This window comes from Carassius gibelio, chromosome A16 (genome assembly GCF_023724105.1).
Source record: "Carassius gibelio isolate Cgi1373 ecotype wild population from Czech Republic chromosome A16, carGib1.2-hapl.c, whole genome shotgun sequence".
Lineage (NCBI taxonomy): Eukaryota > Metazoa > Chordata > Actinopteri > Cypriniformes > Cyprinidae > Carassius > Carassius gibelio.
The window spans coordinates 8,188,119-8,210,528 of record NC_068386.1 but is presented as its reverse complement, the minus strand read 5'-3'; the positions used below and the strand labels follow the sequence as shown (position 1 = coordinate 8,210,528).

Here is a 22,410-nt window from a genome sequence, read left to right as displayed (position 1 = left end):
AATGTACGTTGTAAATCTTGTGAGATTATAACAGTGGTTTATCTGGCACTATCTCTGAATTTATTACTTGCAGGACCTAAGAACAAAATGAAAACTGAAAACAGGGAGCCAACAAAAGGGTAACAACCAGTCTAATTATCTTTCTTTCAAGGCATCAGTTATGGCAACTAAGCTTTAGCTTTCATTTACACCTCTTTTACACCTAAACACTTTATATTGTTTATAAAACTTAAGACTCGTCCACGCCCCCCTAAAACGCCTAGTTTAAACATGCCCCCACACGTCTATATCACGAGGTGAGAAGATTTGCATAACGCTGCCCAAATGTTCATGCAGAGAAAGAATGCATAACCTTTGATTCTCGCTGAAGTATTGTTGTCACCGGCATCATGTCGTGGAGACGCTGTTTCATCGTGAAAGCGAACAGTATGGCGGGGGAGTAACATTTCCATCACACGCTTGAGGTATTCGGCCAATCACAACGCACACCTCACTTTTCAGACCGATGCGCTTTGTAAAAAAAAAACTATGTGTTTCAGAAGGTGGGGCATAGAGGGGAAACAATAATGTACAGTATGTGGAAAATAATGTGTTTAATAACCTTAAACCGCATAAACACATTTGGCATATTTTTTTACATTCATATTTGTATAAATAAACATTACAAGATAAAGTCTTCATTTAATATTCATATATACAAATATGAGCATTAAAATACATTTGTATTTGTACTCAAATTAATTAGTGATGCCTGAAGCATTTTCACAGCACCCATAGCAAGATATATTTTTATTTTATTTATTTTTTTTCATGCTATTTTAAGGATTTAATGTGCACCTGTCATGGACTAATCACTACCGATTTTTTACAATTTCCATTCAGTAGGTTCAAACGTTAGCGAGAGCATTCATAATCTGTTTTTCACTACCATCTTGTCGTACAGAGACGTCATTTATTTTTCAGGGAGCCAAGACAATAGGAAGGCAAATAATCAAATCAGTTTCCCTGAGGTTCCAATCAGACTCTAAGCGATGGTGGGGTGGGGGAGGATCCAGATGATGCTGATGATAATAACTGCATGATTTTTGACAAAAGGTTTTTACAGGGAAATTATGGAATGATTTGATTTCCATGCTACATTTCCGCATGGTACAAAAAAGATGGGCCTTAATAAATCCTACCCTGTGGTGAATTATAATTGGTAAGCAATAATTTGGAGAGTTTTTTCTTTTGGGTAATCAAAATCAGACAACCACTTGGAATATTAAGTGCAAATTGGAGCTAAAAAGCAGTTTTGTTTTTAACAATCAACTTCATTGTCCTCTACCCACAAGTTGATTGAAGGGTGCATTTACTAATTTCCTCTTGAAAAAAAAACAAAAAAACAAAAGTGGAAGCCTGTCTGAGGGAGCATCAGACGAACACAAGCAGTATGGCAAAAGCAGCAGGTGAATGTTTTAAGTGACAACATCTACCAGCCGGAGAAGGTGTGTGTGAGGCCATCCGCCAACCTTTTCTCCACAGGTCACTGCCATGTCAGACGCCACCGACGAGGTGTTCATGGCAACCGCAGCCTAGGAGAACAATAGACGCACCACAGAGCACAGTGGATTGGTTTCCAAAAATAGGCAAATCTGCCACTAGCTGATAATTGTGTGTGTTCAGCTTCATCCTATTCAAGCCTTAGATCTCTCATCTTTCAACAAGAGAATGCTCATTTGACACAAAGCCAAATACACTACAGAGGACAGGATGAGAGATGGAGAGCCCTTTGTGTGTAATTCAGAAGATCAAGCTAGACGAAGAGACAGGAGAATTAAATGAAGCAGTCCAAACTAATACATCAGGTTTCTGAAGGTGAAACATGTGTGTTTACTGTGTCCAGCACGTCAAATTATTGAGCTGCCACACTTCATCAAGAGCCTCCTTAATCACTTGTTATTTGACTAATGATATGTTGTAGGATTGTCTCCTTCACAATGTCCCGGTATCGGGGGGATGAAGTTGGAAAAGAACTGTGAGATTATTACGATGTTTGTTTTTGAAAATGGCAGTGCATTGGTGCATCATCCGTCACCAGGATTTGTGAGCATCACATCACGGTTAATTGATCATGGAGCATGTCTCAAATTTATTCTTGATTACGGATAGAGGAGAGGGAATAATTGTAATGATGCAACCACGGAACAATGCAACTCACACATTCTATTTCTTTCTTTGTCTGGTTAGAAAATTCGCAGAACAACAGTAAATGTGACTGCACCTTTAGTCAGTGTGTGAAATTCTGTGAATTATGCAAAGACATACATTTCGCAGAGGGTCCAAGTTGGTTACTCAGATTAGTGAGCATTAAAAGGCCATCGTCTATTATCAATAGTGCCTACAGAATTTATAGAGTAAACCCTGGCTAAACTGGTGAGCTCTTTACTTCAGCAAATGAATTTCATGAGAATCCAGGAATAGACATTAATGCAAGTAATTACATATAGTACATTGCCACCTGCTCTGGATTATGCAATCACAATAAATTTGTGTTCCATTCTATCTGACCTGTTGTATTGCATTAATCAGTAATCTGTAATATTACTTTGTTTACAGTGTGACATTCAGATGTGTGATAAAATAGTCTACCATTGTAAAGTAATGACAAAATGTTACCAATTATGTTAGACATCTATTATTAGCTGTAGTTACTTGGTTTTATGTTTTGAAAATAGTAGATGTACTGTATGTGGAAAAGGTGTATGTGTGTATTTAGGCATAATGGCTGAATATGGAACATTTATATCACAGTGCGATGTTAATTAAAGTGTTCTGTTCTAAATAAATAAATAAATCATCTTTCTCATAATTAAATCTGTTAAATCAACTATCTGTCTATCTATAAGCTTGTTGTTCATTTTCACTGTATTATCTTCCTGCCTTGTTCTTATCCTTACTGACAGCTCAGGCTTATCATGTCTGAAAAATGTCCAGTGTAAAGTGGAGGAAGCCTTCTGATCTAATTATTTCCCCTGCTAATCTGAGCATGCACAGGTGGGCTGCTGACCGTTATGCCATTAGTTCATCTCCATGCATTCAAGTGACTTGAATTGTCACCCACTTTAATAGGGGGCATGCAGGACACCCAGATAGTGTCAGTCATTTGTCATATTTTGGTTTAACTTTGGACTGTGAATTGTGTTCGTTGGGTCATCAGCATTTGCCTGATATAGACATTGATGAATTAATGAGCTGGCATGTGCATCAGAAAATCATCTTGTTTGCAAGAGAGATGGAGTATTTAGAGTGTTTTTCAGAATAATAACAGTCAGAAATATTAATATTTTAGGGTTTATCTAAAAGGGTCTAGTAAACAACCCACTGTGCTACTACCTTGTCGTGGTAGGGTTGCTTGTGTGTCCCAGTGACTCTTGGCAGCTATGCCGGGAGATATTGATAAGCTGAAATAACCAAAAGTTATCAAAGTATTAAGAAACCGATTTGCTGTCCTGACCGAAGACCACCAAAACACCAAATTGGAAACCATCAAGATGGTGTTTCTAGAGACAGCTACCAGTGTCCTGGGCTACAAAAAGAAAAAGTTCAAGCAATGGAGAACACCTGGAACCTGGCTAAAGATAGAAAAGCCACAAAGCTGGCCATAAAATCACCAAGACTTCTTAAAAGGGAAGCATACAAGGCCAAAGATAAAGAGGGCAAGAGAAGTGCCAGAAATGTCAACAGGGCCTTTGTAGAGGAGCTAGCTGGAGAAGCTGAACTGGCTGCTGCAAGAGGTGAGATGAGTGTTGTGTACAAGATCACCAAACAACTTACTGCTATCGACCAATAAAAAGCTGCGAGCTGGTACAGAACTGAACAATTTATTTTCTGGAAATCTGCAACGTGATTCATGTTGTTAATCTAATTTAAATTGTTCCACTGAACAACACAAGGGTGAGTAAACGACAGAAGAACTTCCCATTTAAAGTTAAAAAGAAAAAGGTCTGATAACACTTTTTACAGCAGCATGCTTAATGTTTTTCTGGTTACACACTGTGTTTTGCAATAATGACGCTTTACAAACTGTGACCACTTTTGAAAATATTTGTAATATATTCACTCTCATTGCAAGTATTTTAAAATAAATGTATGCTGATATGTCCATTGATGTCAGGCTAGCTATTATTTGCCATGACCCCTGCTGTTGTGTCACTGAACTGGGAAAAACCCCTGAAAAGGCCTTTATTTAAATGAACTCAGCGCAACCTGGTGTTTCGACTATACAAGTAAAAAGTGGAGGATAAGTCATGCAAAAAGGTTCAAGAAGTGATAAATATGATCAATTGCTTCAAAAGAAGATATATATATATATATATATTCTATTATGAGGCTTTATTGACACTGTTATGAAACCAAATGTTCAGAAAAGATTGTTGTGTGAAAATTTGGAGTTTTAAGAGACTGCACGCAAACTACATTCAAACTGACTTTTGGTATGACCCAATTTAAAAACAGCATAAAATATTCCAAAAGGATTAATGCGGGTATATTTTTAGTTCGTTGTAGTAAAATGACTAAGGGTTTCCTGTAACAGTGGGAGCTAATGATCTTTCACAACCTTCATGATGGTCTTTATTAAATAAAGCCTTCTAGTTAGGCTGATGGAAATCTTCAACATGTGATTAAATACTTTATATGGAGATGATACGGCAATTAATTCATCTTATTCTGTGATGCATTAGAATGAAGCGAATAGATTAGCATGACAGAACGTTGAGCCATTTACTGCATTAACTATTTGATTAATGATATTGCCATTCAATTTAATGGAGAGATTTTTTTTTTTCAGGGTTTTTGCATCGAATTCTGTTTACTATGAGTGGGGTAATGCTGGTAGAATCTCTCTCTATAGACTATTAACATAATATGTTTAAAATAAAGATGATGGGTAAAGCACTAAAGAAAACAGAAGCAGTAGAAGATTTGTGGCACATTCTGCATACAGTAAATTTCTAAACCCTGCTGGCCATGATGAGGATTGTCCTGGTAAATGGCTCTTTGTTAATCCAATTCCTGACACCATGCCAAAAAAATAATTCTTGTCGTCAGCCTGCCACCTCTCTAAATTTGCATCTGACTGTGCTGGCACATTTCAATTCTGTTTAGCATTAGTAGGAGAGAAAATGTGTTGTTACTCATTTCTCCAAATTAAAACTAGGCCATGTTTGCCAGTTCCTCTCCAAAAGAATATATTCCTATCAATTTATTTGGATCACCCAAAATATTTAGTCAAGATCTTTTAGCAGTTACTGTATGTGCTTTCAATCAAAATGCACAAATTCTTAACCAGCCACACTGTTTTAGTCTACAGTGTTTTTGCCATTTAACCTATGTGTGGCAATGATGCTGAATTATAATGGTTTAAAAAAATCTGTGGTTGATGAACACATTGTATGTAAACCATTATAAGTAATCATATATGTTATGAAGTAACATTACGTACTATGTTCCAGAATACTATGAATTAAAATAATTGAGAACAATCACAAACTGTCCGTCGAGCTCCCTCTAGTGGAAGAATAAGAGAAGAATATTGTTGATTTAAAAGTAATGTTTATTATTTACATTAATCATATACAGAGGACACCAGAATTGTCACAAGATCAAAAGTCCAATTACACAAATGTGTTTTTTTGAGCAGTAATTGTGTTCATGACAAACGTTCCAGCATGTAATAAAGATCTATTTAAACTTTTTAACACTAGTTCAGATTTTATTCATCAAGAGTGATTTGTTGGTAAAAACACTGTGACTCATTTAGTTGTATAATCACGTGCAGGCCATTAAAATTCAAATCAATCATTGACACGCTGCTCTTCTGACGCCTCAAACTTGAAGGTACAAAGGATGCCCCAGTGATCGCTGATGAAATAGTCACACTTCAACTTCTCCAGACCAATCAGGGTCATGCTTTCTGGCCGTAGCTGGGCACCCTCGGCGGCTGCTCTGAGGAACAGTCTGTCAAAACGCAGGCGTATAGAATGAGGGATTTCTTTGTTATCATTAATGGATGTGTCCCAGGTGTATTTGCTTTCCTCTGGTTCCCCCAGCATCTCCCACACATCAGAGATACCATCCGGCAGCCCCCCGAGCTTCTTCACCTGTCATAAAACACAGAAAAACAAACAAACACACCATATTTTGACATAATATTGCAAAGGTTTATGTAAGAGGACGTTTGAGAGGAGAGTGGCAAACATGCTAGGATCATGCACAACCTCCCAATCTCTAAGGTTGGTATCTCCTCCAAATATAACTGTGTGGTCCTCTGGAGCTTCTTTGATCCATTTCCAGACTCTCCGCAGCTGATTCAAGCGTTCTTGAGAGTTGGACTTACAGCTCTCCAAATGAGATGTCATAATGCATAGTGGATGCCCTAAAAAACTCACCTAAACGATTGTGCAAATGAGTAGCAGAAACAGGATGATAAAATTTTTACGATTTAAATCACATTGTGACCTTTATGATCTCAACGGCTCGCAACAAGTTTCTTACGTGTGCTATCAGCAGGTTCCTACCCATCTCTGTGGTGGGGTACTTCACTATGTTGCTCTGGAGCAACTGCACTCTGTCCTTTCTGAGCAAAATGGCAGTGAAATAGCCATCCTCACTTCCTGAAACACAAAGTGATCAAATATTCATACCAGAAGAACTGCATTTATAAAACTGAGTTTGTATGCAACATTAGGCATACCTTGCAGAACCTGATAGTCTTTCATAATGTTCTGTAGTATCGTCAAACAACCAGGAACAAGCTCTTGTAACAGTACTACATCTGCACGGTACCTGTATTAAGATGATAATTCATCCATTAAATGATTTTGTAAACTGATTAGAGCATTTAACTGTTAAATGCTCAAAAGTTTAAGTGGGTTATATTTTCAAAGTTAAATTCTTATTGTGTTCTTTGCATATTAGGTTAAAACAATAAACACATTTGTAGGTCAAAACATTATTTGTTTGAGCATCTCATGCTTTTAAGCAGTCATTGTTTTTAAAATTATGTTATGTGCTGCTAATAGTGCAGAAATCAAACACTTCATTTTTAAATGCAAATCTAAATTATTAATTAATCAATTTGTTTACAACTATAGATTCTCTAAAGCTGATCAGTTTTTGGTAGTTAAGTGAAGTGACATTCAGCTAAGTATGGTGACCCATATTTAGAATTTAAGCTCTGCATTTAACCCATCCAAAGAGCACACACACAGCAGTGAACACACAAACCATGAACACACACCAGGAGCAGTTTGTGGTTCGGTGCCTTGTTCAAGGGCACCTAAGTGATGGTATTGACGGCCCGAGATTCGAACCCACAACCCTAGGGTTAGGAGTCAAACTCTCTAACCACTAGGCAATGACTTCCCCACTACTTAATTTATTCACCTCTATGAATGTGCATGAGAAATCTATCATTTTTAATGTTTGATCTGCATTCTTAAAATATCTGCACGAAAAACATAATGGTGAGTAACACTTACTTTCCAAATTGTGACAGTAGGCCTTTGACCCGGTGAGAGATATTCTCTGAATCGAGGCAATCTATATTCCAGGATAACACAGTTAGATGACTGTTTCTGGAGCTGGACTGGGTTTCCTGTTCATCAGTCGACTGATCTGTGAAAGATCTTCCCCAGTATGCCTGTTGTAAGGGAAAACTAGAATGTTTTGTCTGGGTTGACTTGGATTCTGTTGGTGGAGAGTGTATACCCTGGATTGGAGGGGTTTGTGTTGACAGCGTTTGGAAAGACTGGAGTTGAGGAGACTCAGTCTGGGTTGACTGGTCGCAGGCAGACTGAGCTGATGCTTTCTGTGAACCGCTGGGCTCTTCTCGATGAGCGGAGCTTGCCTGTGAAGTTGCAGGCAAAATGATTCTTGTTTTTTGGCTCTTCTTTTTGTTCTTCGATCCTGCAGAACTTTTTTCAAGGTGCTCAGGCAGGTGTTGTGAGGGTGATAACTGTTCAGCAGTGACTAGAGTGCACTCACTGTCTGTTTTCATTTGACATGCAGCACTCTGTCTCTTTTTACCCTTTTTGTTCTTCTTCCTAGTTTTCCCCTTAACTATGGTATCCACAAGACATGGTGCAGTGTCACTACAGTACACAGGGAGCTCTCTTGAGCAGGTATGACTGTATCAGGAAAGTAGGTCAACGTCAAATGTTTTGCTTATACACAAGACATGGTGCATAAGCAAACAGTTAACAGTAATTGGCACTGTGGCATTAATAACAGATAATAAAAACTCTTAATTCTTCTTGTTGATACTGAATAATAGCACACATTCAAACAGTTCTTACCTTGAGCAGGTTGTTTCATCCATTTTAATAGGGAAAATCGTTCAATACAGGTTTGTGTTCTTCTTGAATATTTTCTGGTCTCTTCTGGATTCAGTTCGTCTTCTAGGGTTTGGTCCTTTGCAAACAGTGACTATTGTGCAGTCAAGTTTAATCTGACATGAACAAGTTTTTTTCAGCATATGCTTATGAAAAGCATAGTTAACCCATTACAAAGCATGCATTATGCCCAATATAACAATAGCATGAAAATTATGCAACAGGTTACGCCTAGGTTTATAGATAAAGGCTGGCTATGTGATCGTCTCATTTCTTAACAAAAATTAGATTTACCTCGGTCGAATTAATACGTTCACGGAACACGGAATCGGTGTAAACGAAAAATATAATTCTATAACAGAATTGGCCTACAGTAAAATATTTTAGAAGTTATTAACTAACAATTGTGAGATATAAAGAAGCAATTAAGAGATGAAGAGATGAGATATATTTCATACTTACTGTCAGCTGTTCTTGCATGAAATATTATCCCTTTCTCTAGTCTGAATTCTGCAGAGAACAGCTGTTTTTGCGTTTCGATTTGGTCCAATCCGTGTCACGTGATGGTGAAGTTTGTCCTTTTAAACCACAGCGCTGCAATGGCAAAACAATCAAATATCAGATCATTAATATCATAACTTACGGTATAAACAAATTAATGCATATTAATTTTTATTAATTATATCTTTTTAGGGAGGCTAGGAAAATAAACATCGAATTATTTGGTCCAAGTGTCAAGTATAAGTCTCCCAAGTGTACACGAAACCTATCGAAACGGACCAATCAGAGAAAACCCGCCCCTTTCAGCTACAGATACCATAGACATATATAGGTCTATGATAGATACAGTCGGCATCTAGTCATAGCTGGGGGCGTGGCGAGGGCGGAGTCGGCGTGGGGGAAAACACTGCGAGCATCGTGTGTCAATGGCAAAATGCACATACTGAGCACTCATTCCCAGAGACACGTAGAACAATTGTTGTCTCTTTTAACTTTAATATTCATATACACTAGTCCATATCGATATTTGATTCATTTTACAGTCCTAATATAGATGCATTCATTTCATTAAAAAATAGCCAAATCCCGTGACGTTCTGCTTTATACAGCAAGTTCTATTTTTGACTGGATTCCGCGATTCAGTAGTTTCGCAAACACAGACGGGGTGAATTTATGAATGAAAGTGTACACGTTCTGACACAAAACTAAGTTGTTACGTGTCCACATGCTTTTTTAAGTGGGTTTATGTTCGACACAAGGCTAACGTTACAAAGTTTTGCTTCAGGTAGAATGATAAGGCTAATTATATATGCATTCCACTTTCTGAAACAACCTTACACAGTTTTGATAGCGTTAATAATGACCATGATGTTAATATAGCCTGTCTGTGATGAATGCCGACTCTACTCATACACATGCTTAGTCTTGGGATTGCAAAACTTCCCTTGATCATCCTCAAAACGTATTGCTTGTAGCCATTTTGTCATCCTTTCCGGCTCTGTATGTTTATTAGGAAGGATGTAGAATTTCAATTCATAATTTGTTAGTTTATTGGAGGTACAGAAAACGACACAGCAACTCTTCGGCGTGATTGTCCCCGTTTATTTCAATTGTCGCCAAGGCAAATGTCTTCCCCCACGGGGTAAATTCACATCACGTGACGGGGCGTTCCCGGGGGCGTTCCCAGACCAACCGTCTGTATCTATGGTTTGAATGATGACTATGATGATTATTACTATTATTGTTGTTTGTGTGGCTAGATGTTTATGTGATATAATAATACTGATGTATTATAATGAAACTATAATAATATAATAATAATAACTATCATAAAATTAAAATAATAAACATTCTTAAATGTTGTAGGCTATCTGGTTGTTTGGGGTTGTGGTCGTTATAATATTGTTAATATATCATAATTAATAATTCTTATAGAATAAACGTAGTTTTAACAATAGTATAATTGTGTAAAATCCGTAAATACGAAACAACAACAACAACTACACGACGCTTGGATGAGATGTGTATTTCTGCAACATCCCAGAAATCCCGTCACGTGTCTCCCTCCGCCCTGCTCGTCTCCTACACACTCCTCCGCGCAAACATACTCACTCAAAATCTCTCTAGCAGTATCAGACCTCTACCTCAACATCACTGGTGCGGTACCAGACCTTCATCCCAACATAACTCCAGCAGCGTGTATCCAGCGCGAGTTCGCTATGGAGTAGCAGAACGGAAGCTGATTCTCGATGTCATGGAAACAGATGCTTGGATGAGAGCGTCACATCCCACTGGTACAGCTACAGATGACAATAGCGCACCCTCTTTCTGTTGACTTTCTATTTTGGCCCATTGTGTATGGTGATTTGCTTGTTTTATGAAACTAAGTGTGGCAGTTGTGCTAGATAATGTAAAATAAATAACATCGCAGATAATATAATGTATTTCAGAAACACATGTAGATCTGTCCAGAGGTATCTAAGCCCTCGTGGCTGGTTGCTATGATGGGTGGAAGTCAAATCACAAAAGGCCCAGCCACAAATAGGATCTAGAATTGCTTTCAATGTTTATTAATTGATTATTGCTGCTGTTGCATTGTTATTTTGTCCTGTTTGTTTGTGATACCCTAACATGTGTTGTCTCCTCTTGTCTTTAACTTAAGTTTGAATAAGGAATGACTGTCAGAAGCCATTGCTGTAAAAAGGTAGCAGTGGCATCATGAATTTCTCACCAATTCTCTTGCTCTTCTGTATCAGAGGCAAGCATATATTTCTGCAGTAACACCAAGACAAAGCTGCACTGCCATTCTAGATTATATTTGGAATCCATAAATAGTATTTATTTTTTTAAAGAGCTGCAGTTCTGAAGTATGTTGATACATGTAACATAACATAACGTATATATATATATATATATATATATATATATATATATATATATATATATATATATATAATATATATATATATATATATATATATATATATATATATGTGTGATTTTTTAAAATGGCATGGTTGAACCTTAAGAAAAATTCTATATAATTTTATTTTATTTTTTTAAGTTTGCATATGTGTTTATGTGTTTTATTTTTTGTATCATATTTGATACATCAGACTTTTATGGGTAATATAGTATTATATAGGAGGGGACAAAAACATTTTACAATTTAGTTTTAGTCCAGTAGCTTTAGATCAGTAAATGCTCACCCTGAAATATTTGTAATAATATTAAAGTTACACTCATATTTACTTTGTAAAAATCATTAAAGATTTCACAGCAAAAATACACATCTACCACAACCTGAAGTTGGACATTTTTTAGGAGGCCTTTTACCTGCTAAAAATCTATTGACTGTGAATAAGAGGGCAGAAGGCATATACTTTTTTTGTGCAGTCTGCCATTTAGCTTGTGCACAAGTTTTTTTTTATAAGCATTTGAGCACACAAAAAACACTTGGAAAATAAAAGTTTATTGGAACTCAAGCTTGTTTTTTTTTCAGATTTTGGTTGTTATGATGCAGTGGCTGTATAAAGGGTTTTTTGTTGTGTTTTATGTTGTTATATCAGAATCTAAAATTACAAACCCAAATATTTATTTCATTGTGTATTTGTTGAGCTTCGTTGATACAGTATCGGGACAGTGCTGGCAGGCCGCAATCTACTCTGAGAGCGTAGTGTCTCCGGAGCTGAGGAGCAGCAGTATTCTGAGGGTTCCAGATGTGTTATCTCTGGCCCAGTGTGCAGGGGCCTGTTGTGATCTCCCAGGCTGTAACCTGGCCTGGTTTTTTGAGCGCCGCTGCTATGTCCTCAGTTGTCAACACAAAGAGAACTGCCAGCCAAAGAAGAGACCTGGTACTGACTCTCTCCTGGCATTTTTGCAACGTGGGCCTCCAAAACACTGGTTCTGCAATCCCTGGTTCGAGGAGAGTCTTTCCCAAACCACTGGCAGCCCCTGCCCAGTCACAGGGGCTCGGAGGGCCCCATGAAGGACCTTGCCTTGTTGGAAGGCATTCAGGAAAACACTGATGTTGAGTATGCTGAGGGTTTCAGAAGTTTGGATGACAAAAGGGCTGGAGACAGAAATGTTGCAACAGTAGAACAAGAAGGGCAGCCTGGGCTATATGGAAAAAGAAAAGAAGGATTCAACCAATCACAGACAGAGGAAATTGGTGAGGACAGACTAACGACAATGCAGGGCTCTCTTGAAAGCAGCCCCTTACCTCCAAGTCCCATTCCAGACATGAAAAATGAAAGCAAATCATCTCTTATTGAAGCAGATTCTGATGTTACGCCTTCAGTAATCATGGCACTTAACACATGGGTGAGTGTTGCAGATTCATGCATATTATATCCAGATGCCTTCAAGACATTAAAAAAATGGACAGGTAAATGTTTTAAAGCTTAGGGTCAGCAAGGGATAAGTTATTTATAATTATACAAAAGATTTCTGTCTGAAATAAATTCTGTTTTCTGTATCACAGTTTCCTTAAAGTGGTGATATGATGCTTTCTTAAAGATCATTATTTTGTGTATTTGGTGGAACAGAATCTGTTGACATGCAAAAAACATAATTTTTCAGATACTGTACATTATTGTGTAGGTCTTCTATGCCCCGCCTCTCTCAAACGCATAAGCTGTGTCCAAATTCAGGGTCTGCATCCTCCTTAGGATCCTTCCTACCCGGTTGAAGGAGGATGGGTCCTCCGACGACCGCAAAAACTGGAAGTCGGTGTTTGTGAATTTGGACAGCCTACCCTTCTTTCAGTTCCCTCCCTTAACCGTTGCTCATGTCCTGTCGCCTAGCAACCGTGACAGCGCCAAGCAAGACGCCGGTGAAGAGCTCATCGTTCTCTCCCCGGAGCTTTATAAACACTTCTGTCTGCTCTTTCGTCCTTAGAAGCGTTAAAACAGCTTCAATCACTAACAAATAAGCTGTGTGTAAGGGGATATTCACACAGGCAGTAAGGAAGAAGCTAGTTTACAAAAGTAAACGTTTTTTTTTTTTTTTTTTTTTTTTTACATATACACGTACACATGTAAAAAAAATGCTTAACGCTAAAACAAAATGCCTAACTAGAAAACATTTTTAAAAAACATCGAAAATAATACTCCTCCCCCACTCCGCTACCGCTCGCTTCGTCCTGCCGAAAAGAATTATGGGATAGGTAGGACACGAAAGGATCCACCACACCCATCCTTCTAATTCGGGGAAAAGGAGGACGCATTTGTGGGCCGCATTTGAAGGATCCTACGAATTTGGACAGCCTTCGTCGCGGCGCTGTGACGTAACATCCTTCAAATGCGTCCTCCGAAGGATGTAGACCCTGAATTTGGACACAGCTATAGTTTTCTACAAAGTCCCTCCTTCCGAGAACGCAGTCTGCTCTGATTGGCCAACTGACCCAGTGCATTGTTATTGGCCGAACACCGCAAGCACTCGTCGGACATGTAACACCCCTTTCCATAATCGCGAGCTGAGCTTCTTCTTTCAAAATTAATGTCAAGACAGTTAATAATGTACTTAGTTTTACCATCAGTTCAAGTACACAAGCTATGGAAGGTTAAGACAGCTGACTCCACTGTGAGTAATCTTCTCTCTCTCTCACTGATGCAAGCGTGCACACACACACACGCGATGAACAAAACTCCGCATTTAAACAGTTAATTGCAAATACTTAAAACTAATAATAAAAGATACTCCCAGCAGTGTTAATTTCGTTGACTAAATATTTTCGTCATTATTTTCGTCACGAATATATTTTTGCCGACGAAAACGAAACGAAAACTAAAATAGAAGGCACTGATGGAGAATAAAACTATGACTAAATTGATTGACATTATCGTCAACGAATAAAGGACGAGACGAAAATAGACTGTGACGAAAATCAAATCAGCAGACGGGAGAGAAGCGAGGAATGAGCAAAAGAACCGGCAAAACAGAACAGACTGCATGAGAGAAGAGAACCAATCAGAGCCTGACTTATTGAGACGTGAAGCGAAGGTTTTCAGTTTTTATGAGACTTAGGTCTCTGCAGAGCAAAAGTGGGCGTTTATCACCATATGGGTGTTTTGAAACTGCTGGGTGTTTCTGAATCATGCAATCTAAATTACCCAATTAAATTACCTTACCCAACCCCACCCCTAAACCTAACGTCACTATTACATCAACTAATCAGGTATCATGGTGTAAAAACACCTTGATCTCGTAACTCCCATTACTTTCCTGCAGAGACCTATACTTGGTTTTTATGAGCTCCCGGGAAGTCGGCATTCGAAGAGGTGATAGGGACATTCTGGCGTTGTATTGCGCCTGCGCGAATTTAACTGCTACTTTGTGACGTTCTAATTTAACGGTCTACTACGGGAGAACAGCTGATTTGCCGGAGTCGCTACAACGTGAGAGGTTAGGTAAATAAATGTTATGTTTTTAGACTTATTTACATCATACAATATTAAAAACTCCTCTTCTGACAAAAGATTGTCATTTAACGCCAAAAGCAATCCTTCTCTTGCTTTTTTAAATTATATATTTTTTTGGATCTCAATAAATGAATTAATGCTGCGTTGCGCTGTTCTGTTTTACCGTTGCTTAGTGACTTTTACGTTCTTGGCTACAGCGGTGTGACGGCAAACTTCCGGTCGCTGTAGCCGTTCCATTCGCAGCTGTTGCTTAAAGTCCCTACTGTCTAAAAGAGCGACAAAATGTCCACAGCTCACTTCACGTTTGACGACGAACAAAACAAAACAAAGTGTAAAGTACGCGGAGCGCTCATTCGTGGCAAGAACACAACCAATTTGAAAAGACATTTACAGACGAGCCACCCGGACATTTTCTCAAATGTAATTTCACAACGATGTTCTTTTGTTTATTGAGCTAAGCAAAATTGGAATAGTGCAGTGCGTAGATGTTGTAGCATTAAATATTACGAACTGAAAAGTACTGTAAAATAGCCCCTTCTTCAAATTAGATGCGAGCACAATACTAATACGTAATATCATGATAAATACATTTGATTAATACTAATGTTTAGTATATTTTATAATGTTCTACTTGTTGACAATATCACAAATATTTCTATATTAGTCATGTGAAACATGAATGTTCACATCCTATCATTATACATACAAATCTAGCAATATTGTAGTATTTAAAACATACAATATTGCTAGACAAATGAATACCTTATAAAATCTTGTTACTTTTTTTATCCACACAACTTATTAAATATTTACTTTAAATGTATGCACTTATTGTTCAGCTCAGCTGTAAGCTTTAAGGTCCTGGACCTAACGTTATTTTTCTTTTATTGATGGTCAATTGGCAGCTAGTTATTGTTTACATTATCATGACAGTGTTTGTTGCTGCATAAAAGCTTTTGAATCAAAATAAAGACACAGTTGTGTTGAAATAAAGTTGAATTTGTGTTTTATATATTTTGGTTAAGTTTGTTTCCTATACCAGCTGTAAAAAATTGTCTAGTAAATCTGTTATTGATTTTAGTCTTATTTTAGTCGACTAAAATACCAAGCAATTTTAGTCGACTAAAATACCAAGCAATTTTAGTCGACTAAAATAAGACTAAAATTTAAAAAAATCAGATGACTAAAACTTGACTAAAACTAAAAAGAATTATAGTCAAAAGACTAAGACTAAAACTAAATTAAAATTTCGTGTCAAAATTAACACTGACTCCCAGTAGCTGATTCAGAATCGCCGGAATGTTGTATCAGAATTACCTCCTCTACTAGGTTCACGAAACTTTCATCCATAAAATGCATTGCTGTTCTGTTGTAACTTGTAAGTAATCTGAAAGATTCCTAAATGCATCTACTTTCGGAAGGCCAAATGAAGTGTTTTGCTTTCACCTAGAAACACACAGCATCTCTCTGACATTGCTGCTTCAACACTAACTGCATTTACTGAAACCACGCCTTCTTTCTTTGCGTAAACATTTGGGCAGCATTAATACATTTTCCACATAGTGAGGTAGACATGTGTGGGGCGTGTTTGAATGAGTTGTTTTAGGCATAGCAGAGTCTTAACTTTGATAAAGAATATCTCTTTGGTTTTGAGACTTTAGTCTTTGCAACTTCAGGGATCTTATCTATGCCCAATCAGCTTGTAACACTCCAAAGAGAAAGGAAAACTTTAAATTGCATCATATGACCCCTTTAAGCAGTGCAACTGTTTTCAATATTACTGTAATAATAAGAAGATTTTGTTCTTAAGCACCAAATAAGCAAATTATTTTTTTTAAAATATCAACATAAAATTGGCAAGGCTGTTGGCAGGGTAATCAGCTATGAAAGGAACTGGTTTTCATGATCAATTCATTATCAGAGCTTAAAAATTTCATGATTCCATTTTAATGTTGCGGCGTCATTTGGAAACATGGTGTCTTAAATGTACTCTCACTCCAAGCCAAGTGCTTAATCAGTCTTTCATGCCTCATCTGCTGTGTGAAATCTGGAAATAACACATCATTATCCTCTTGGAGTCACTTTTTTCTTAACTCATTCAATTTTACCTTTTATTGCTTTGTCCTGGTGTAATGTATTCATTCACAATGTATGTATTAAAATGGTTGAAAATTTTCGAAAAGCAATTTTCTTTTATCATTAAAGGTTGAAGAAGTCCCACTGAACATTTCATTTGCAACTGTTGCACCTAACGACCTGCAGGATATCGCTGTGGTACGAGTGTCTAAACTTGTGTGTTTTGTTTTGGAATGTTGTAGAGGGAGACGCACAAAAGTGAGGAAGAAAACCAAGTACACAATACTAGACAATATGGATGAGCAGGAGAGGATGGAGCTGCAGCCAAAGTACAGTAAGTTTCAGACCCGATTTATTTTATGCCACAGTATTTTTTGCTGTGAGGTAAAAAGACAAACACTCTTGAAGTAGTTTACATGACCCTGGTCATCATAGACAGACCATTAGATTCGTAATTGCAGTCACTGCATTCACTTATCTCAATTTGTCATCTTCAGACATTAAACACAGGAGCACAGAGCAGGACAACCTTTTCAACAACGGGAAATCTCGAAACAGAGCCAATTGAGTGGTCAGAAATGGAGACACTCTCAGCCTTTGTCCTGTGGAAGGTTGAGTCTCACATGGACATTTCTTTATAGTGGATATTTACAATGCAAGGGTATTGTTGAATACTCCACAAATACAGATTTAGACCGGCTGAATGAATGGGCTGCTAAACTTATCGACTATTGAGTGCAGTTAGTCTTGTACACTGTAAATGCAAACATGCTATTTAATTAAAAATATTAATTTGACTTTAATCAGTTTTTATCAACCTGCTATTTACACTTGCTTTTAGTAAGTTACTTGTACTTTGAGGTTGAAAAATCTTACCAGCTCAGTTTACTTGAGTTAGATTAATTTAGAAAAAGTAAGTTCATGATCTGTGGGCATGCGCAGATCAGTCCTCTCTACGCTAGACGGCGATATTTGTTCACCACTATGGCCCCTCCCTTCAATAGCTACTATTGGCCAGGCGTCCATGCTTACGTACCTGATTTGTACAGGTCATATCCCCTGACTAACCTTAACCAATCCAGGTGAAATGCCTAACCCCAACCAATCAAGCTGCTTCGTAGGGCGGGTCTTGGCGTGGCGGGATTCGTAAATTTGCAGAGATGTCACATCGTGCCTGCAACTGAACTGACCAGGTGGAGCTGGACCTAAACATCGCTTCAACTGGGCTTTTGTTTATCTTCATCATATCAGCGATTCTTGTGCTTGGCACACTCATTTGGTGAGTAAATATTTTAACCTTGTGCAGACCGTTTTGTTTCTGTACGTTAAATCAGCGTCAGTGTGTGCTTGCTAGTACTGATGTGTGTGTGTAGTAATGTCGGTTAAAGCTAACTAACATGGACATAACGTGGCTATATTTTGATGAAACTTGGTCAATACTTCATTATTTTTTCAATCCAAAACTTCCTCTGTGTTGAAAATAGGTAACTTTAAAGACTAGTCACGTTCAAATTGAGGAAAAACTTTAGTGTAACGGTCGCGGGCGTGCTCGTCATGCGAACGTGCCCGCGCCCGCGCCCATCTGCCATGCCAGTAACTTTTGTCGAGTACTGACTAGCATGATGACAAACTGATCCCGGCGGTTTGTGAGTTTACTGAGCTTTATAACTGTTGTTTATAAACTCAGGCAGAACATCAGAACAAGTCTGGATGTATCATTTTATTTTAAGATAGGCTGTAAAGTTAATAACAGTCTTGTCTTTATCAAAGACAGGATTACCACTGTGTTTCGACATATGATTGGGGATATCACCACAGTCAACTACGTTAACTTTGTTATTTTATTTAACACTCAGCACTTAACACTAGTCGATATTCGTAGCTGTGCCGTTTCCATGGTTACCATGTGTAGTACCTACATCAGACTCGGTACAGAGGAGTAGAGTGTCTCCCTGTCTGAAAATATTTTTACACTCCGTTTATCATAGCCTGTTATGAAGGTATTTGCTGGCATACTCAGTGGCTTACATTATTCTTTAAGGTCATCTTGTACATATGTACATTTTAATACTGGGAACTGTCATTGTGGGTTATAGGCTTATGTTATAGTTTTCACATGTACTTGTATTTGAGTTGTGGTGAGCTATGGTTGTGTTAAAATGTTGTATTATTTTTTAATTGTCCCCTTCCAGGCTCAAGCAGATGGTGATCAATCCACACATAGGTAGTCCCAGCAGTAAAAGGTATTTTAAAATAATAACTGTATTATTATTGCATGCTGAAGTAAAAGTTATGCTTCCATCAGAGCGGTTGGATTACAACAAAAGAAAATAAAATTAAATCTTTCTTGTGTGTTAAAATTAATTCATCATTATAGTATATTTCATCATACAGAATATTTTGTGCATATTTTGAATTTCAAATATTTGATGTAATTAGTATTTCTGGACTGTCTCTATAGATACTGTGGGTTCGATTTATAGCCCATTAAGATGATAACTTCAGCAGTGTTGCACAGGCACTGATCAGAAAATACCCCTGCCTCGCTGAGCCTGGACCACACAAATGGTATGGCTGGAAAAACAGCCTTAAATTTAAGATGGCCAATTATCGCACAAAGCTTCGAAAAGCTGGATGTGAGGATGTAGCAATCCTGGTTGAAAATGGTTGAACGATGGCCAGCACTCTTCACAGAGAGACAGGTAAGCTATTTTAATTCTCAACCAATAAAATAATGCAAATCAAAAATAAATTCAAGGTGTGTGGCTAGAAATCCAAACACTTGTTGGAATGTTAATACCTCTGCCACCTCTCCATCCCTACCCACCCCTCTCTCTACTTCAGGTGTTTGCTGAGTTTAATAGAATCGCCAGTAAGAATCTTGAGGGAGACTTTTTTTGAGGCTCAGGACCAGTACGCACCACGTTTCATCGAACTCTTCAAAACAAAGAAGGGAACTGTTGGCCAGAAACTCAGGGAGCTGATTCAGCACATAAGCTGTAAGGTAAGTAGGTTCATTTTGCTTTTGATCTGTATGATAGTTCATCAAATGAGCCGATTCAGACCAACCTATTTTATTTCCTGTCTGCTTGTGTCTTGCAAATTACTCTGTTAACTGGTCTATTCTCTCTCTGTGTATCATTAGACACCAGACGTGACAGTACTTCACTCTGTTGTCCTCAAAGACATTCCCATTTTACTCTGTGATGAATCCAGTGAATTCTATAAGACCTGCTCTGTAAGTACTTGCACATTAGAAAAAGTTTGTCTACATGAATATAAAACTATACCTGTGTTGACATAGAATATGTAATTCTATCTGCTCGATATACAATATACATTTTGTACAGCAACTGATGTATTTTGTATAGCAATACCTCTACAACTAATCTGAGAGATATGTAAACAGCCAGTAAATAAAAATAAAATTTTCCACATAAACGTTATACACATTCATTAATTTAAAATCTAAGGAGTTGGAGTCTAGGTTGAAAAGTTTTTGTTTGCTTTATTGTAACAATCCAGTGTGAAAACATATTTAAAGCCATATTCTCTGATAACATTACAAAACTAAAAATAAATGTTTTAGAATAGCATAAATTGCAATGCTGAAGAATGTGTTTCTTTGTAGGATACAACGAGAGACGAGGCCCTAGAATGCATCACTGTTGGTGTGCTGACAGTTGTCAGTGAACATAGTCCTCATGAGGGTCAAAGCTCAGTGGACCTCCAGCCCATCTCCACTGCCATCATTCTGGAGGGAGGTATTGTCATGGATCATATTAAAAACTTGCCTCAGGCAGTTTGTCTGTTGTTTGAACTTACATATGTATTGCATTTGGATTACCCAAAATGCATGTCAAATACACTCCACTTCATTCAGACTGTGATGCTTGGACTGGGAAAGAAAAAAACTCCCATCAAAACTGTTAACTCTGAAGAACAGTCTTTTGGGTTAGAACAGTAAAGAGCCGTCAGCTGTCAGATAGCACTTTGTAAGCTTTGCAGCCATTAATGTTTGATGCTTTCATGCAACTGTTCACGCTAATTTACGATCTCATTTTAAAAAAGAAAAGAAAAAATCCATGGAAGTCTGTACCATGTTATGCAGGTATGCTAATGGTGGAAATAGAGCTGTTTGCAAAGTGTTGTTAGTTGTTATTAGATGATAATGACAGAAAATAACCTAGCAAGGTTGTCCTGTTTACATTTTGTGTTTTTGGAAAACTTTTAATAGTTTTAATGTAGTACAAATAGAAACCCCAAGGAGTGATTTTTTTTTTTCTTTGTGGTGGTTTAATCTTTGGACTGTTCAATTTGGGAAACAAAAGCATTCGTTGTACTTACAGCTTTGATCAGAAATGCACTGATTTTTCCATGCACTGAAGTCCTGTAGTTATCAGGTTTTTACCTGTTTAATATTGGGAGACTCTTATTAGCTCACAGAAATGTGGTTTTATTTTTTATATTTTTCCTTTATTTTCTACAGTTAAATCAAACAACAACTTTGTTGTTTAACCTCTGTTTGTACTTGAATGTGCATTGAATAAATGTTGTAATGGAGCTGAATCAACCCAGTGAGTGTTCTTTTAAAGTATATGTTTGTGGTGTGTTTGCTTTTATCAGATAGTAACAGCAAAAATAGATAAAGAGAGAAAAAAGGCCACAGGTTGGACCTAAACCTGGGCAGCTGCAACAAGGACCCATTCAAGGAAATTGGTTTCTTTAATTTAAGTGAACTTGAAAAAAGAGTGCGCAGAACTAAAAATGTTAAGTTGTAGGTATTTAGTAATTCTAAGTGGGGTTAAATTTATATCAAGCAATCCACACAACATGAAAAAATTAAGTTAACACAAATCATGTCTATTAAGTTACATGAACATAAAAAAAAACGTATTAGTGGTACTACTTGATTTAGTACTGCACACTTAAAATAAACAAGCTTTTCTAACTCACTAATCTTAAGCTTACTTTGCTTAATTTTTTTGAGGCAATGAGTTTGCATACTTTTTTTAAGTAAGGTCAACTAATTACATTTTACAGTGTAATGGAATATTCCCCTTTTCTGAATGATACTGTCAATTACCAATCGTATATTCATTTTGAATATAAAAAGATCTTGCATTCAACTCACATAATCGCAGTTGATCTCACTGCGTTCTTAATAATGCTTGTACATTCAGTGACGCAGTGCAAGCAATTGGTTATTTTGTTATTTATATGATGCTTCTATAATAGAATTTGGGGAGAAGTTGTAAATAACTGACGCATAGAACGGCAAAATCATAAAAGTAAGAAAATGCCATTCTTCTTTATGCACAACATTTGTATAGAATTTTCTGAATGTTAATGTGCCTGATTGAAATGCATTATTTTATTATTTTTGTTAAAGTTTGTTGTTATACTGATACTGTACACTGGTCTTTGTCTTAATAGCATTTTGGATTTAGAACCTTTTAAAAATGTCTGCTTTAGCTAGAATTGCAATAGATGCCAGTTGTATCAAAGCACATTTTGACAAGGAGATGCATTTCTCC

General features: G+C 37.3%; 1 protein-coding gene and 1 long non-coding RNA gene across 8 annotated transcripts; one reads left to right on the top strand and one right to left on the bottom strand.

The window, feature by feature from the left end:
• Nucleotides 1–5,575: 5,575 nt before the first annotated feature.
• LOC128030481 (tyrosyl-DNA phosphodiesterase 2-like) lies at nt 5,576–10,624 on the bottom strand. 4 transcript variants are annotated; one of them, XM_052618156.1, is made up of 8 exons: nt 10,520–10,624; nt 8,838–8,969; nt 8,340–8,491; nt 7,524–8,171; nt 6,737–6,828; nt 6,538–6,656; nt 6,261–6,431; nt 5,576–6,143 (listed from the first exon to the last, which is right to left on the bottom strand). In XM_052618156.1, the coding sequence occupies exons 3-8, from the start codon at nt 8,360–8,362 to the stop codon at nt 5,838–5,840; spliced, it is 1,359 nt and encodes a 452-aa protein (XP_052474116.1). In that variant the 5' UTR covers nt 8,363–8,491; nt 8,838–8,969; nt 10,520–10,624; the 3' UTR covers nt 5,576–5,837. The 4 variants fall into 4 exon arrangements, with proteins under 4 accessions (XP_052474116.1, XP_052474115.1, XP_052474117.1 ...); XM_052618155.1 differs by lacking the exon at nt 10,520–10,624 and having other exon boundaries at nt 8,838–9,159; XM_052618157.1 differs by lacking the exon at nt 10,520–10,624 and having other exon boundaries at nt 8,340–8,469; nt 8,838–9,159.
• Nucleotides 10,469–21,442, top strand: LOC128030493 (uncharacterized). Of its 4 annotated transcripts, none has more exons than XR_008187911.1 (8): nt 10,469–10,669; nt 17,116–17,207; nt 17,371–18,152; nt 19,066–19,116; nt 19,335–19,575; nt 19,718–19,877; nt 20,019–20,111; nt 20,505–21,442. It is a non-coding gene; the product is annotated as an uncharacterized LOC128030493 (long non-coding RNA). The 4 variants fall into 4 exon arrangements; XR_008187910.1 differs by lacking the exon at nt 10,469–10,669 and adding an exon at nt 11,431–12,698; XR_008187909.1 differs by having other exon boundaries at nt 17,116–18,152.
• The last annotated feature ends 968 nt before the right edge of the window (nt 21,443–22,410 follow it).